The 18,390-nt window shown below is 44.6% G+C and overlaps 1 protein-coding gene across 2 annotated transcripts in view; it reads right to left on the reverse strand.

Moving 5' to 3' along the window:
- GLP1R (glucagon like peptide 1 receptor) overlaps positions 1–18,390 on the reverse strand; it is a 587,398-nt gene that overhangs the window by 128,153 nt on the left and 440,855 nt on the right. For both annotated transcript variants that reach the window (XM_056568649.1, XM_056568650.1), the window contains 2 exons: positions 12,837–12,990; positions 9,970–10,129 (listed from right to left, as the gene is read on the reverse strand). In XM_056568649.1, the coding sequence (XP_056424624.1) occupies positions 9,970–10,129; positions 12,837–12,990 (314 nt within the window). The remainder of the gene's footprint in view (positions 1–9,969; positions 10,130–12,836; positions 12,991–18,390) is intronic.

Genomic DNA, 18,390 nt, shown 5'->3' on the forward strand with positions numbered 1-18,390 from the left:
TGACAGAGGAGTGTAGAGGGGTGACAGAGGAGTGTAGAGGGGTGACAGAGGGGTGACAGAGGAGTGTACAGGGGTGACAGAGGAGTGTACAGGGGTGACAGAGGGGTGACAGAGGAGTGTACAGGGGTGACAGAGGGGTGACAGAGGAGTGTACAGGAGTGACAGAGGAGTGTGCAGGGGTGACAGAGGAGTGTGCAGGGGTGACAGAGGAGTGTGCAGGGGTGACAGAGGAGTGTGCAGGGGTGACAGAGGAGTGTACAGGGGTGACAGAGGAGTGTACAGGGGTGACAGAGGAGTGTACAGGGGTGACAGAGGAGTGTACAGGGGTGACAGAGGAGTGTACAGGAGTGACAGAGGGGTGTACAGGGGTGACAGAGGGGTGTACAGAGGTGACAGAGGGGTGTACAGGGGTGACAGAGGAGTGTACAGGGGTGACAGAGGAGTGTACAGGGGTGACAGAGGAGTGTACAGGGGTGACAGAGGAATGTGCAGGGGTGACAGAGGAGTGTGCAGGGGTGACAGAGGAGTGTGCAGGGGTGACAGAGGAGTGTGCAGGGGTGACAGAGGAGTGTACAGGGGTGACAGAGGGGTGTACAGCGGTGACAGAGGAGTGTACAGCGGTGACAGAGGGGTGTACAGTGGTGACAGAGGAGTGTACAGCGGTGACAGAGGAGTGTACAGGGGTGACAGAGCGGTGTACAGGGGTGACAGAGGAGTGTACAGGGGTGACAGAGCGGTGTACAGGGGTGACAGAGGAGTGTACAGGGGTGACAGAGCGGTGTACAGGGGTGACAGAGGAGTGTACAGGGGTGACAGAGGAGTGTACAGGGGTGACAGAGGAGTGTACAGGGGTGACAGAGCGGTGTACAGGGGTGACAGAGCGGTGTACAGGGGTGACAGAGGAGTGTACAGGGGTGACAGAGGAGTGTACAGGGGTGACAGAGGAGTGTACAGGGGTGACAGAGGAGTGTACAGGGGTGACAGAGGAGTGTACAGGGGTGACTGTTCCGGGGGGGGGGGGGGGTGGAATGGTGTGGCGTAGCGTGAAGGGAGGGGGGGTTGGGGTTTGAGGAAAGAAAAAAGAAGTGGATTTTTATATCCGGGCTGGCTGGCGGCCCCTACCTGGATGGGGACCCCCCCACACCGCGGGGGCTGCAGGGGACTCCGCTACGCCACCGGTTTCACCACCAGAAACAAACACTAATGATAGTAAATCAGTGTATCCATCCGTCTCCCTGTCACTGATCGCCTGTGGATAATCTCTCATAGCAAAGAATTATCAGCGCGAAAGACACAGGACACGTCGGCTTCATCACGGGAACATTACTAATGGGCAAAACATGACGGAGATAAAGGAGGAAAAGAAAAAATAAACAGTCAAGTATAGGGTCAGATAATGGGTCAAGTATAATGTCGGGTAAATGGTCAGATAAAGGGTCAAGTATAGTGTCAGGTAAAGGGTCAGATATAGGGTCAAGTATAGGATCAGATAAAGGGTCAGGTATAGGGTAAGATGAATGGTGAAGTATAGGGTCAGGCATAGGGTTAGATAAAGGGTCAAGTATAGGTTCAGGAATAGGGTCAGATAAAGGGTCAAGTATAGGGTCATATAAGGGGTCAGATATTGGGTCAAGTATAGGGTCAGGTATAGGGTCAGATAATGGGTTAAATATAGGGTCAAGTATAGGGTCACATAAAGGGTCAAGTATAATGTCAGGTATAGGATCAGATAAAGGGTCAAGTGTAATGTCAGATAAAGGGTCAAGTATAATGTCAGGTATAGGATCAGATAAAGGGTCAAGTGTAATGTCAGATAAAGGGTCAAGTAAAGAGTCAGATATAGGGTCAAGTATAGGATCAGATAAAGGGTCAGGTATAGGGTAAGATGAAGGATAAAGTATAGGGTCAGGTATAGGGTTAGATAAAGGGTTAAATATAGGGTCAAGTATAGGGTCAGATAAAGGGTCAAGTATAAGGTCAGGTATAGGATCAGATAAAGGGTCAAGTATAATGTCAGATAAAGGGTGAAGTAAAGAGTCAGATAAAGGGTCAAGTATAGGGTCAGGTATAAGTGGGAGTTATAATAGGCATCAGTCTATAGGAATATAGGTTACTAAGTTTAATATCTCTGTATCTATTTATCTATTTATCTAATAATAAGAACAGTGGGGATAAGCGGCATCACAGTTAAAGCTACAAAGATTTTTTTCCACCATTAAAATGTTGACCCCCTTCCTGCCTGTATCACGTGGTGTCCTAGACCAGCGATCTTCAAACGTCTTGGACATCAAACGTGTGTATTCCATCCTCAGAATTTGTCACATGTCACATGTCCCTATATTGACTGTAAAAATCCTCCTTATCACGGCCACCACCATCAGCTGGACTCCCCTGCAGCACCCCCACAGGAGACATGGAGTATTACACAATTCTCATTGATATCATTGGAATATACAGGTCCCTGCGCTTTGCAGAAATCCCCCCCCCCCCCCCTAAGGTCATGTTCCCGCGGCCGAAAATGTGCGAAATGTCCGCCCAGAAAATACGAATAATAATTAAATGTTCCAGCAGGCACTAGGAACGCTCTCGTAGACGGCAATGCATTTCCAAGCGGAACCGGCAGAAAGAAGAAAAATGTCTATTCTTTCTGCGGACGCCGGAATGGATATTTTCTGTCGCGCAAATTCGCCCGTGTGCACGGTGCAGCAGATTCTGCTCAGAAATTCCGGCATGTGGCCTTATATAAGGACTAGTGATGAGCGCGAATATTCGAAATGAAATTTTTACGATTTAGCGAATATTTTGAATATATATTATATGCAAATTTTTAGGCAAATATCTGCACTCCCAGACTGGGCACTGATCCCTCCCTTCTTTTAGGTGAAAGATATAATTGCGCATGCGCATTATGCTAATTTTATTAAGAATTTTTGTATGAAAAGAAAAAACGAACATAGCAAATTTCGCGAACATAGGACGAATATTCTTCCATATATTCGCAAAATATCGCGAATTCAAATATGGCCCCCGCCGCTCATCACTAATAAGGACCGGCAGTCGTGGGTCTGGATTTACAGATTACGTTATTACGTTACAACCATTCCGTTTTCTTTGGCGCCATTGCGGTTTTCAGCTTCTTCCTTCTTCTGTTGCTGTTGTGGAGCACAACTAGAAATGTTTCAGCAAAAAAGAGCGTCCCTACTGCAAATACTGATCTTTTCTGTCTAAAACATTTCCAGCTGGGATCCATAATGGACGTCGCTGTCTTCTCTGGACGATCGGGAACCTCAGGGGCGGAGACAATGTCCTTCTTCATCGGACGTCACAGGATAACGCGGATTCTGCCGGCAGGAACAGTGTTTTACCAACCAGGTTGCCTCCAGCTGTTGCAAGACTACAACTCCCAGCATGCCCGGACAGCCAAAGGCTGTCCGGGCATGCTGGGAGTTGTAGTCTTGCAACAGCTGGAGGCACGTTGGTTGGGATACACTGCTTTAAAATAACACACTCAATGACCACACGCATTCCTTTGTCCCATGAAGCTCCGCATTCTAGTTCAATTGTCTTAGTGTTGAGCGCGAACATTCGAAATGCGAATTTTTACCGCGAAGATCGGCCCTTTGCAATTTCGCGATTATTTAGAATATAGTCATACATTTACACGTAATGACGAATATTCATTTGTTTTTTTTATGCAAATTTTTACACGAATATTTATGAGAATATCTATGCCAATATTAACACTGATCCCTCCCTTCTTTTAGGTGAAAGATATAATTGCGCATGCGCACTATGCGAATTTCATTACGAATTTTCGTATGAAAAAAAAAAAGGAACAGCGAATATGTGAATTTTGCAGATATAGGACAAATATTCGTCCATATATTCGCGAAATATCAAAAATTTGAATACGGCCCCTGCCGCTCATCACTATTGTCTATGCGTCGAACTTTGTAAATATTGATCAAGTGTCAAAGAGGCGGAGCCGAGCATCTCCAGTGCCACAACCTGAAAAGCCTCTTTGCTCTTCCTCATCTTCCGTCCCTTCCTTCAAATATGCACAGGGCTCTGTAAGTCACTGTAGGGAGCGAAGAAGGAGGCAGGTCAGGCTGTGGCATTTAAGCAGTTTGGCTCCGCCTCCTTGACACTTGGTTTGGCAGCTCTTTTATACCCAAACAGCTGTCCAACTGTGTCTGTAGCAAATGCAGCCGACAGCTTTAGATTCCCTTTAAAGTCAAGAGGGTAATATTAGACGCACTACACACAAAACACGGCAGTGTTTTTTTCTCATTGTTCTTTAGCATTTTTAGTATGTTTTTCATTTTTTTGTTGTTGTTTTTTTTCCTAATGAATAGCATTAAAGGGGTACTCCGGTGGAAAACTTTTTTTTTTTTTTTCTTTTTTTTTTAAATCAACTGGTGCCAGAAGGTTAAACAGATTTGTAAATTACTTCAATTAAAAAATCTTAATCCTTCCAGTACTTATTAGCTGCTGAATACTACAGAGGAAATTATTTTCTTTTTTTGGAACACAGAGCTCTCTGCTGACATCATGACCACAGTGCTCTTTGCTGACATCTCTGTCCATTTTAGGAACTGTCCAGAGCAGCATATGTTTTCTATGGGGATTTTCTCCTACTCTGGACAGTTCTTAAAATGGACAGAGGTGTCAGCAGAGAGCACTGTGGTCATGATGTCAGCAGAGAGCTCTGTGTTCCAAAAAGAAAAGAATTTCCTCTGTAGTATTCAGCAGCTAATAAGTGCTGGAAGGATTAAGATTTTTTTAATAGAAGTAATTTACAAATCTGTTTAACTTTCTGGCACCAGTTGATTTAAAAAAAAAAAAAAGTTTTCCACTGGAGTACCCCTTTAAGAAGAAAATTGCAATATTTTGTTAATAATAAAAAATGATAATATAATAATAATACCGTAAATAAAAAAAATATTGTAAACTAAAAAACAACAAATAACTGGTTTATAGTAAATCACATGACAAATCTTTATGTAGAACCGTCCGCAGACTCCATAGAGGAGAGCGGTATCTGTATATCTGTGTGTAGTGAGCGCCCCTAGTGGTGGGGGCAGGTATTAGGATCAACAGTAACAGCATTAGTCACTATATCGTTCATAATAAGGATGTGAGGACCTTTATAATGACACACGTTTTGTTACAATGTATCAGTTAATCCTTTACCAGCTGAAAACAGCAGCAGCCCAACTATTCTTTCCCATCCTGGACTGATACACTGTAACAAGACATCAGCTGCAAAAGCATTGTCAGGACTAGTCATATATAAGAATGTTCCATTCACTGACAGCAGGCAGAGATGGCACCAAATTAAAACCATATTTATAGGTTTATAGCAGTGTTTTCCAAGCAGTGTGCCTCCAGCTGTTGCAAAACTACAACTCCCAGCATGCCCGGACAGCCGTTGGCTGTCCGGGCATGCTGGGAGTTGTAGTTTTGCAACAGCTGGAGGCACACTGCTTGGCAAACGCTGATCTACATGGACCACCCTGATGTCCTGGACTCGTAAACATGGCTGTTCGGGCATGCTGGGAGTTGTAGTTTTGCAACAGCTGGAGGCACACTGCTTGGCAAACACTGATCTACATGGACCACCCTGATGTCCTGGACACGTAAACACGGCTGTCCGGGCATGCTGGGAGTTGTAGTTTTGCAACAGCTGGAGTTTCACAGTTTGGAGAGCACTGAAGAATGGAAAACTACAAATACCAGCATGCCCAGACCGGCTCTGGGTTGTAATTCCCCAACAGCTGGTTGAGACGGCTGTTAAAAATTCATAATTTTTGACACGTAGACGCACTTCTTCGGAGCCGTAATCTGACCGACGGTCACCATTAATTAATATTAGAAGGCGAGAACTGAATTACGTCTGAACGCGGAGAATTAATTTACGGGACAAGTAATTGTGCGGCGAATAGAAAATGCGGAGAGCGATAAGTATATGTAAATTACAGATCATAGACGGATGGCGCCGACCATTACTGGTAATGAGGAATTAGCTGGACTCTTCACGGGGATCACAGCGACGTGACGGGACACGGAGGGAATCATCATGGACGTCGCCTGTAATTAGCATATTGTATATAGAATCGGAGAGGACGCTAACGACTCCCACATCCCGCGCCGATACTGACCGCCAACGGCATCACTCATACTGACATATCATGAACACATTCACAAACAAGATCTATCAGTATGTTATGTCATTTATAGATATAAGGAGTCAGGGGGCGGTCCTAATGGGGATTGGCATTGGCTCCACCTACTGGACTTATCACTGCACAGCAATCAATGATTTCAGTCTATAAACGACACAACATACTACACATAAATAAAGATGAAAATATACAGTATATATATACACACACACACATATTAGTCTATAAATGACTCAATATACTATATAAAAAAAGATATATATATATATATATATATATATATATATTCACCTTGTATCTAGACTAGAGCCTCCATGTATCCCAATCGTATCTTGTCTTGTATCCAGACTAGAGCCTCCATGTATCCCAACCGTATCTCATCTTGTATCCAGACTAGAGCCTCCATTTATCCCAAACGTATCTCATCTTGTATCCAGACTAGAGCCTCCATGTATCGCAACCGTATCTCATCTTGTATCTAGGCTAGAGCCTCTATGTATCCCAACCATATCTCATCTTGTATCCAGACTAGAGCCTCCATGTATCCCAACCGTATCTCATCTTGTATCTAGGCTAGAGCCTCTATGTATCCCAATCATATCTCATCTTGTATCCAGACTAGAGCCTCCATGTATCCCAACCGTATCTCATCTTGTATTCAGACTAGAGCCTCCATTTATCCCAAACGTATCTCATCTTGTATCCAGACTAGAGCCTCCATGTATCCCAACCGTATCTCATCTTGTATCTAGGCTAGAGCCTCTAAGTATCCCAACCATATCTCATCTTGTATCCAGACTAGAGCCTCCATGTATCCCAACCGTATCTCATCTTGTATTCAGACTAGAGCCTCCATTTATTCCAAACGTATCTCATCTTGTATCCAGACTAGAGCCTCCATGTATCCCAACCGTATCTCATCTTGTATCCAGACTAGAGCCTCTATGTATCCCAACCGTATCTCATCTTGTATTCAGACTAGAGACTCCATTTATCCCAACCGTATCTCATCTTGTATCCAAACTAGAGCCTCTATGTATCCCAACCGTATCTCATCTTGTATGCAGACTAGAGCCTCTATGTATCCCAACTGTATCTCATCTTGTATCCAGACTAGAGCCTCCATGTATCCCAACCGTATCTCATCTTGTATCCAGACTAGAGCCTCCATGTATCCCAACCGTATCTCATCTTGTATCCAGACTAGAGCCTCCATTTATCCCAACCGTATCTCATCTTGTATCCAAACTAGAGCCTCTATGTATCCCAACCGTATCTCATCTTGTATGCAGACTAGAGCCTCTATGTATCCCAACTGTATCTCATCTTGTATCCAGACTAGAGTCTCCATGTATCCCAACCGTATCTCATCTTGTATCCAGACTAGAGCCTCCATGTATCCCAACCATATCTCATCTTGTATCCAGACTAGAGCCTCCATTTATCCCAACCGTATCTCATCTTGTATCCAAACTAGAGCCTCTATGTATCCCAACCGTATCTCATCTTGTATGCAGACTAGAGCCTCTATGTATCCCAACTGTATCTCATCTTGTATCCAGACAAGAGTCTCCATGTATCCCAACCGTATCTCATCTTGTATCCAGACTAGAGCCTCCATGTATCCCAACTGTATCTCATCTTGTATCCAGACTAGAGCCTCCATGTATCCCAGCCGTATCTCATCTTGTATCCAGACTAGAGCCTCCATGTATCCCAACCGTATCTCATCTTGTATCCAGACTAGAGCCTCTATGTATCCCAACCGTATCTCATCTTGTATTCAGACTAGAGCCTCCATTTATCCCAACCGTATCTCATCTTGTATCCAAACTAGAGCCTCTATGTATCCCAACCGTATCTCATCTTGTATGCAGACTAGAGCCTCTATGTATCCCAACTGTATCTCATCTTGTCTCCAGACTAGAGTCTCCATGTATCCCAACCGTATCTCATCTTGTATCCAGACTAGAGCCTCCATGTATCCCAACCGTATCTCATCTTGTATCCAGACTAGAGCCTCCATGTATCCCAACCATATCTCATCTTGTATCCAGACTAGAGCCTCTATGTATCCCAACTGTATCTCATCTTGTATCCAGACTAGAGCCTCCATATATCCCAACCGTATCTCATCTTGTATCCAGACTAGAGCCTCCATATATCCCAACCGTATCTCAACTTGCATCCAGACTAGAGCCTCCATATATCCCAACCGTATCTCATCTTGTATCCAGACTAGAGCCTCCATATATCCCAACTGTATCTCATCTTGTATCCAGACTAGAACCTCTATGTATCCCAACTGTATCTCATCTTGTATCCAGACTAGAGCCTCCATGTATCCCAACCGTATCTCATCTTGTATCCAGACTAGAGCCTCCATATATCCCAACCGTATCTCATCTTGTATCCAGACTAGAACCTCTATGTATCCCAACCGTATCTAATCTTGTTTCCAGACTAGAGCCTCTATGTATCCCAGCCGTATCTCATCTTGTATCCAGACTAGAGCCTCTATGTATCCCAGCCGTATCTAATCTTGTATCCAGACTAGAGCCTCCATGTATCCCAACCGTATCTCATCTTGTATCCAGACTAGAGCCTCCATGTATCCCAACTGTATCTCATCTTGTATCCAGACTAGAGTCTCTATGTATCCCAACCATATCTCATCTTGTATCCAGACTAGAGCCTCCATATATCCCAACCGTATCTCATCTTGTATCTAGGCTAGAGCCTCTATGTATCCCAGCCGTATCTCATCTTGTATCCAGACTAGAGCCTCCATGTATCCCAACCGTATCTCATTTTGTATCCAGACTAGAGCCTCCATGTATCCCAACCGTATCTCATCTTGTATCCAGACTAGAGCCTCCATGTATCCCAACCGTATCTCATCTTGTATCCAGACTAGAGCCTCCATGTATCCCAGCCGTATCTCATCTTGTATCCAGGCTACTGTAATATTCCATAGATCCTCATCACATCTCCTCCTCTTCGGATTGTTATTTTGTTGCATTGTATCCGGATCCCGTAGAGTCGCGCCCGGCCTGATGGTTACAGTGTATCCGGAGGGATGTGAATGACTTACCATGTTTAGCCCCATAAGTCGTGTAAAGCCCTGGGACTTACCTGAGTCTACGCCGCGCTCCGCGCTAGTTATGGCGTCTCCGTCTCCAATTTACTCAGTAATGAAAAAGTTTCGGAGCATAAATCACATGACAAATCTTTATGTAGAACCGTCCGCAGACTCCATAGAGGAGAGCGGTATCTGTATATCTGTGTGTAGTGAGCGCCCCTAGTGGTGGGGGCAGGTATTAGGATCCGCAGTAACAGCATTAGTCACTATAACGTTCATAATAAGGATGTGAGGACCTTTATAATGACACACGTTTTGTTACAATGTATCAGTCAATCCTTTACCAGCTGAAAACAGCAGCAGCCCAACTATTCTTTCCCATCCTGGACTGATACACTGTAACAAGACATCAGCTGCAGAAGCATTGTCAGGACTAGTCATATATAAGAATGTTCCATTTACTGACAGCAGGCAGTGATGGCACCAAATTAAAGCCATATTTATAGGTTTATAGCAGTGTTTTCCAAGCAGTGTGCCTCCAGCTGTTGCAAAACTACAACTCCCAGCATGCCCGGACAGCCGTTGGCTGTCCGGGCATGCTGGGAGTTGTAGTTTTGCAATAGCATGATGCACACAGGTAAGGAAACACTGTATCTTTACATTAGAGTAGAACACAGAATGGCCCCCGGGGGGCGCACTCACCCCATCCGATGCACAGGTAGAAGCTGAAGAGCCGCTGCTCGGAGAAGACGGAAAGCACCAGCAGGGTGTGCAGGTAGATCCCCTCCACCAGCAGCCAGTAGTAGTTCGCCGCCACGCAGTACTGCATCATCACGAAGACCAGGCGGCAACTGAGCGACTCCTGCGGGGACCGGATTTCAGGTTACTAAACGTCCCGCCGTGGCCAATAGGGGGAGCTGTGCAGACAAGGTAAGGGAGCAGAGGCATGATTGATATCTGGAAGCCGAGCCCTGTTTCCAAACCCCACACCTGAGCACAATTTGTAAGCAGAGACTTGAAAACAGGGCTCGGCTTCCAGCTGTCAATCAAGCAGGGGAGGGCGGAGGAGGGAGGCATTCCAGTCCTCTGCACTTCAGGGTGTAGGGAACGCCTCTTTGACACTTTGTATCAGAGAATAAAAGCATTTTTCCATGTTATGGAAGCACAGACAGATATATGAGAGGTTTGCTTTGTGTGTATTGTATATTGTGGAGTGTTGTTGTTTTTTTTTTTTTTATTAGATGTGCAGTGCAATGATGAGAATGTGGTTGTTTTGTGCCTTTATACTTCTTTGGGTGTAATTGTGGCGGGATTGTGTTATGATTGTGTGTGTGGTGTGATTGTGGTGTGATTGTGTTGTGGATTGTGTCGTGATTGTGGAGTGACTGTAGTGTGACTGTGATGTGATTGTGTTGTGGATTGTGTTGTGATTGTGCTGTGATTTTGCTGTGATTGTGTTGTGACTGTGGTGTGATTGTGTTGTGGATTGTGTTGTGATTGTGCTGTGATTTTGCTGTGATTGTGTTGTGATTGTGTTGTGATTGTGTTGTGAATGTGGAGTGACTGTAGTGTGACTGTGGTGTGATTGTGTTGTGGATTGTGTTGTGATTGTGCTGTGATTTTGCTGTGATTGTGTTGTGGATTGTGTTGTGATTGTGCTGTGATTTTGCTGTGATTGTGTTGTGATTGTGTTGTGATTGTGTTGTGAATGTACAGCAGTTGTGTTAACTATGATGTATTTTAAGGCTGTGATGTCTTTATGTGTGATTGAGTTGTATGTATTGACTGTGTCATGAAAGTGATTGTGTTGTCTTTATTTAGCAATTGTACATTTATGATTGTGTTACCTTTATTTAGAGATTGTACATGTATGATTGTGTTATCTTTGGTGATTGTACAATTTATGATTGTGTTGTGACAGTGATGTGATTGTATTATCTCTAATTAGTGATTGTACATTTATGATTGTGTTGTGATGTGATTGTATTATCTCTAACACGTTCCGTTTAACTGCAAGCTACAGCTGCATTGTATATTGTCTTGACTATCACGCCCTTGCACTTTAGTTATTGCATGGACTGTCTTCAGGGCTCAGGGCTCACTTCTTCCCTGCCCTATGTGACATTATCCATCATGACTGTTATCTTGTTTTTATGCAGTGTTTATTATAGGATTGTGTGGTTTTATGCAGTGATAATGCTGTTATTTTCTTATGCAGTGATTATGATGTAATCTTGTTGTTTTTATGCAATGAATGTGATGTGATTGTGTTGTTTATGCAGTGATTGTGATGTCATTATGTTGTTTCATGCAATGATTATGATGTGATTGTGTTGTTTTTATGCAATGATTATGATGTGATTGTGTTGTTTTATGCAGTGATTATAATGTGATTGTGTTGTTTTATGCAGTGATTATGATGTGATTATGTTGTTTTATACAGTGATTTTGATATCATTATGAGGTTCATGCAGTGATTATGATGTTATTGTGTTGTTTTTATGTAGTGATTTTGATGTGATTGTGTTGTTTTATGCAGTGATTATGATGTGATTGTGTTGTTTTATGCAGTGATTATGATGTTATTGTGTTGTTTTTATTCAGTAACTGATGTGATTGTGTTTTTATGCAGTGATTGTGATGTCATTATGTTGTTTCATGCAATGATTGTGATGCCATCATGTTGTTTCATGCAATGATTATGATGTGATTGTGTTGTTTTTATGTAGTGATTATGATGTGATTGTGTTGTTTTATACAGTGATTTTGATATCATTATGAGGTTCATGCAGTGATTATGATGTCATTGTGTTGTTTTTATTCAGTAACTGATGTGATTGTGTTTTTATGCAGTGATTGTGATGTCATTATGTTGTTTCATGCAATGATTGTGATGCCATCATGTTGTTTCATGCAATGAATATGATGTGATTGTGTTGTTTTTATGTAGTGATTATGATGTGATTGTGTTGTTTTATGTAGTGATTATGATCTGATTGTGTTGTTTTATGCAGTGATTATGATGTGATTGTGTTGTTTTATGCAGTGATTATGATGTAATTGTGTTGTTTTTATGCAGTGATTATGATGTGATTGTGTTGTTTTATGCAGTGATTATGATGGGATTGTGTTATTTTTATGCAGTGATTATGATGTCATTGTGTTGTTTTTATTCAGTAACTGATGTGATTGTGTTTTTTATGCAGTGATTGTGATGTGATTGTGTTGTTTTATGCAGTGATTATGATATCATTATGTTGTTTCATGCAGTGGTTATGATGTGATTGTGTTGTTTTATGCAGTGATTATGATGTGATTGTGTTGTTTTATGCAGTGATTATGATGTGATTGTGTTGTTTTATGCAGTGATTATGATGTGATTGTGTTGTTTTATGCAGTCATTATGATGTGATTGTGTTATTTTTATGCAGTGATTATGATGTCATTGTGTTGTTTTTATTCAGTAACTGATGTGATTGTGTTTTTTATGCAGTGATTGTGATGCCATCATGTTGTTTCATGCAATGATTATGATATCATTGTGTTACTCTATGTCTATAAAGTGTCACCTGGTAGGAGATGAGTCCTTCCCATTGGTTGTCGTGGATGGCGATGTTATACATCCACCGCAGCACCGAGTCCTTTATGAAGACAGAAATGGCTCTCAGTATGAAGGAGGTGAAGAGGTTCAGGTGGATGTAGTTCCTCGTACAGTGGAGATGTCTGCAGGAGACACAGGGTTACATGTTACATTTAACCTCAGTATATGGAGATATGTCATACATCCTGTATATTACACCTGTATTGGGGTCACAGGGTCTGTAATATGCAGTGGGGTTATAGGGGGTCAGAACAAACACAAAGATTTGCCTCAGAGAGACATTTACTAGGGCTGAGTCACATTTTCTTTATCACAATATAATATCTGGTAAACGAGATGCAGCAAAGTGTAAAAAAAGACGCACGCCATGACAAGACTGAGGAAACTTTATAAAACGTTACCTTTAAATAACACATCTAAAAAAAATTAAGCAATTCTGCAATTCTGTCAGGTTGTGTGCCAGAATTTGCACCAGAATTGAGAATAAACTGACAAACTCTCCATTTTACGGAGAGAACCTGAAAAAGGGGCGAGGCCATCGGGAAAAGGAGGCATTGTTTATGAAAAGGGGGCGTGTCCTCAACCTTTAAAAAAAAAAAAAATCCTAACATATTTACTAGGGTTTCCATAGAAAATGTGGTGGATTTGAGCTGAGGAAAACCCGACAGATCAGAGCATGTGTAAAAACGGCAAAATGTAAGGAAACCTTAGTAAATACCGTGGAAAAATACTTGTGGGGAAATAAAACCCACAAAGAAAATTACACAACACTCCTAGTAAATCAGGGCCATTGTTACTAAACTAATAACAAAAGGACAATCGTATCAGTCGTGTCTTTTACTGACCACATTGAGTAAACATCCACAGTGCTGGGAGAAAAAGAAAGCAAACTCTAAAATGTGCCCGCTTTCTGCATTCTTTATTAATAAAATGTGTTCTGGCTGCTCTCTTAGGGCTTGTTACATTAATGTCAGTCCCCGGTAATTCATGCCTCTTCTAAAACCCCTTCAAGCCATTTACAAACGGCTGTAAATCAATCCGATTGATGTCAATAGGATATTTTTTACAGTCCTTTGCAAGCCGTTCGGTTCCTAATCCATTCGGTTCCTAATCCATTATTTTTGACGGCAAAAATAACAGAATAGAAACAGGATATTATAAATTTAACATTGAAGTCTATGGCAGACGGATGAGCCTTTAATGTCATCCATTTGCACCCAGAGTCTGTTCCATGTTGGGGGTAGTAGTACAGGGGCTGAGGGATTGATTGCACCAGGTCTCACTTCCGAGACCCGACGCGATCAAAAGCTATTAACCAGGGGAGCGGGCAGCATGTTCCGGTCCCAGCGATGTGTATATATATTGACTTGTACTTTCATTTTCAAATCCCCTGCCGGGAGCCCTGAATGGCTGAAGCCGAGTGGCCATTCAGGGTTCCCGGTGGGGTTTTTAAAATCATCAGTGAGGATCTTGATTTTTGTGTCTGATACAATACTTTTTACACAGAGTGCTGCGGGAGCCATATGTATATAGATGTGCTGCAGGGGCCATATGTACATAGATGCGCTGCGGGGGCGATATGTATATAGATGTGCTGCAGGGGCCATATGTACATAGATGCGCTGCAGGGGCCATATGTATATAGATGCGCTGCAGGGGCCATATGTACATAGATGCGCTGCGGGGGCCATATGTATATAGATGTGCTGCGAGGGCCATATGTTTATAGGTGCGCTGCGGGGGCCATATGTTTATAGATGCGCTGCGGGGGCCATATGTTTATGGGGGGAGGGGAGGGAGGGGGTGTAATTAAGGGGGGTGCGTGTGTGTGTGTGTGTGTGGGGGGGTGGGTGCCAAATGCTCTAGGTACGCTCCTAGTTTTGCAATAGCTCGAGGCACACTGGTTGGGAAAAACTGCCCTGAGCATTATTGGTCTCCCATCCACCACCTAGACCATGATACCTGCTGCTTAGCATGCTGGGGGTTGTAGTTTTTCAGCAACTGGAGGTCTACAGAGAACTACAAACTAGGTGCAAATCTCATTAAAGTCAATGGGAGTTACGCAAAATGCACGAATCAGCTCAGCAGTTTGCGGTTTCCTAACTACCTCCTGCAGTCAGAAGAAGTCGGGGGCCCTCCAGCACCTATATCCATTCCATGAATGTCACAGAAGAGAATACCCAGGAATAAAGTTACAGAAGCTTTTGTTTCTGTCCCCATTTTTTACAGGCAAGTCTCTTTATATAAGGTTCTCCCAGTAAACAGGTCACATGGATCTTGTACCGCACGTTTCCCCCGAGAAGCTGTAATCTCTTCCTGTACATTATATTCCTCCTCATGCTAATGTGTTTCTCTTCTATATTGATGATTTAGGTAAAAAGGTGCATAAATAAAATACCGGATAATCCGGTTGTGACTGACGGTGAATGAAGAATGTTATTACTGTTCTATATTATTACGGCCGGTATATTATTATATTATCATATTATCTCCCCGAGAACCTGACAACATGTGGGGGGAGGAGAACGGCCCGAACGTCACCGTCAAAGATGAAGACGCTTTTACACAAAACAACCAAATTAGACTTAAATTACAGTAATTACTTCAAAGAGGATACAAAAGTGCATTAGAATTAACCACATTCATATTCTTATACTTAAGGTGTACTTGTCATTACTCTTTTATGTAATGTAGAAAATAACATTATATGTATATTTGTTACATTGGTTAAAAATGTGTATATTTTTATCTCTGCAGCTATTGCCTGTGTCTCTGTGAGGGGAGGACAAGCAGGGCTCTGTACACTGTGGACAAGCAGGGCTCTGTACACTGAGGACAAGCAGGGCTCTGTACACTGAGGACAAGCAGGGCTCTGTACACTGAGGACAAGCCGGGCTCTGTACACTGAGGACCAGCAGGGCTCTGTACACTGAGGACAAGCAGGGCTCTGTACACTGAGGACAAGCAGGGCTCTGTACATTGAAGACAAGCAGGGCTCTGTACACTGAGGACAAGCAGGGCTCTATACACTGAGGACAAGAAGGACTCTGTACACTGAGGACAAGCAGGGCTCTGTACACTGAGGACACGCAGGGCTCTGTACACTGAGGACAAGCAGGGCTCTGTACACTGAGGACAAGCGGAGCTGTGTACACAGAGGACAAGCAGGACTCTGTACACTGAGGACAAGCAGGGCTCTGTACACTGAGGACAAGCAGGGCTATATACACTGAGGAAAAGCAGGGATCTGTACACTGAGGATAAGCAGAGCTCTGTACACTGAGGACAAGCAGAGCTCTGTACACTGAGGCCAAGCGGGGCCCTGTACACTGAGGATAAGCAGGGCTCTGTACACTGAGGAAAAGCAGGGCTCTGTACACTGAGGACAAGTGGGGCTCTGTAAACTGAGGACAAGCAGGGCTCTGTACACTGAGGACAAGCAGGGCTCTGTACACTGAGGACAAGCAGGGCTCTGTACACTGAGGACAGGGGGGCTCTGTACACTAAGGATAAGCAGGGCTCTGTACACTGAGGACAAGTAGGGCTCTGTACACTGAGGACAAGCAGGGCTCTGTACACTGAGGACAAGCGGGGCCCTTTACACTGAGGATAAGCAGGGCTCTGTACACTGAGGACAAGCAGAGCTCTGTACACTGAGGACAAGCAGGGCTCTGTACACTGAGGACAAGCGGGGCTCTGTACACTGAGGACAAGCGGTGCTCCGTACACTGAGGACAGGTGGGGCTCTGTACACTAAGGACAAGCGGTGCTCTGTACACTGAGGACAAGCGGGGCTCTGCAAACTGAGGACAAGCGGGGCTCTGTACACTGAGGACAAGCGGGGCTCGATACACTGAGGACAAGCAGGGCTCTGTACACTGAGGACACGCAGGGCTCTGTACATTGAGGACAAGCGGGGCTCTGTACACTGAGGACAAGCAGGGCTCTGTACACTGATGACACACAGGGCTCTGTACATTGAGAACAAGCAGAGCTCTGTACACTGAGGACAAGCAGGGCTCTGTACACTGAGGACAAGCGGGGCTCTGTACACTGAGGACAAGCGGGGCTCTGTACACTGAGGACAAGCAGGGCTCTGTACACTGAGAACAAGCAGGACTCTGTACACTGAGGACAAGCAGGGCTCTGAACACTGAAAAAAAGCAGGGCTCTGTACACTGAGGACAAGCGGGGCTCTGTACAGTGAGAACAAGCGGGGCTCTGTACACTGAGGATAAGCAGGGCTCTGTCCACTGAGGATAAGCAGGGCTCTGTACACTGAGGACAAGCAGGGCTCTGTACACTAAGGACAAGCGGGGCTCTGTACACTGAGGACAAGCAGGGCTCTGTACACTGAGGACAAGCAGGGCTCTGTACACTGAGGACAAGCTAAGCTCTGTACACTGAGGACAAGCGGGGCCCTGTACACTGAGGATAAGTGGGGCTCTGTACACTGAGCACAAGCAGGGCTCTGTACACTGAGGACAAGCGGGGCTCTATACACTGAGAACAAGCGGGGCTCTGTAAACTGAGGAGAAGCCGGGATCTGTACACTGAGGACAAGCAGGGCTCTGTACACTGAGTGCACAAGCGGGCTCTGTACACTGAGGACAGGTAGGGCTCTGTACACTGAGGACAAGCTGGGCTCTGTACACTGAGGATAAGCAGGGCTCTGTACACTGAGGACAAGCGGGGCTCTGTACACTGAGGACAAGCTGGGCTCTGTACACTGAGGATAAGCAGGGCTCTGTACACTGAGGATAAGCAGAGCTCTGTACACTGAGGACAAGCTAAGCTCTGTACACTGAGGACAAGCGGGGCTCTGTACACTAAGGATAAGCAGGGCTCTGTATGCTGAGGACAAGCGGGGCTCTGTACACTGAAGACAAGCGGGGCTCTGTACACTGAGAACAAGCAGGGCTCTGTAAACTGAGGAGAAGCCGGGATCTGTACACTGAGGACAAGCAGGGCTCTTTACACTGAGTACAAGCGGGGCTCTGTACACTGAGGACAGGTAGGGCTATGTACACTGAGGAAAAGCGGTGCTCTGTACACTGAGGATAAGCGGGGCTCTGTACACTGAGGACAAGCGGGGCTCTGAACACTGAGGACAAGCGGGGCTCTGTACACTGAGGACAAGCAGGGCTCTGTACACTGAGGACAAGCAGGGCTTTGTACACTGAGGACAAGCAGGGCTCTGTACACTGAGGACAAGCAGGGCTCTGTACACTGAGGACAAGCAGGGCTCTGTACACTGAGGACAAGCGGGGCTCTGTACACTGAGGACAAGCGGGGCTCTGTACACTGAGGACAAACAGGGCTCTGTACACTGAGGACAAGCAGGACTCTGTACACTGAGGACAAGCAGGGCTCTGTACAATGAAGAGAAGCGGGTCTCTGTACACTGAGGACAAGCTGGGCTCTGCACACTGAGGATAAGCAGGGCTCTGTACAGTGATGACAAGCAGGGCTCTGTACACTGAGGACAAGCAGGGCTCTGTACACTGAGGACAAGCGGGGCT

The sequence above is a fragment of the Hyla sarda genome, chromosome 3 (assembly GCF_029499605.1).
Source record: "Hyla sarda isolate aHylSar1 chromosome 3, aHylSar1.hap1, whole genome shotgun sequence".
NCBI classification, from domain to species: Eukaryota; Metazoa; Chordata; class Amphibia; order Anura; family Hylidae; genus Hyla; species Hyla sarda.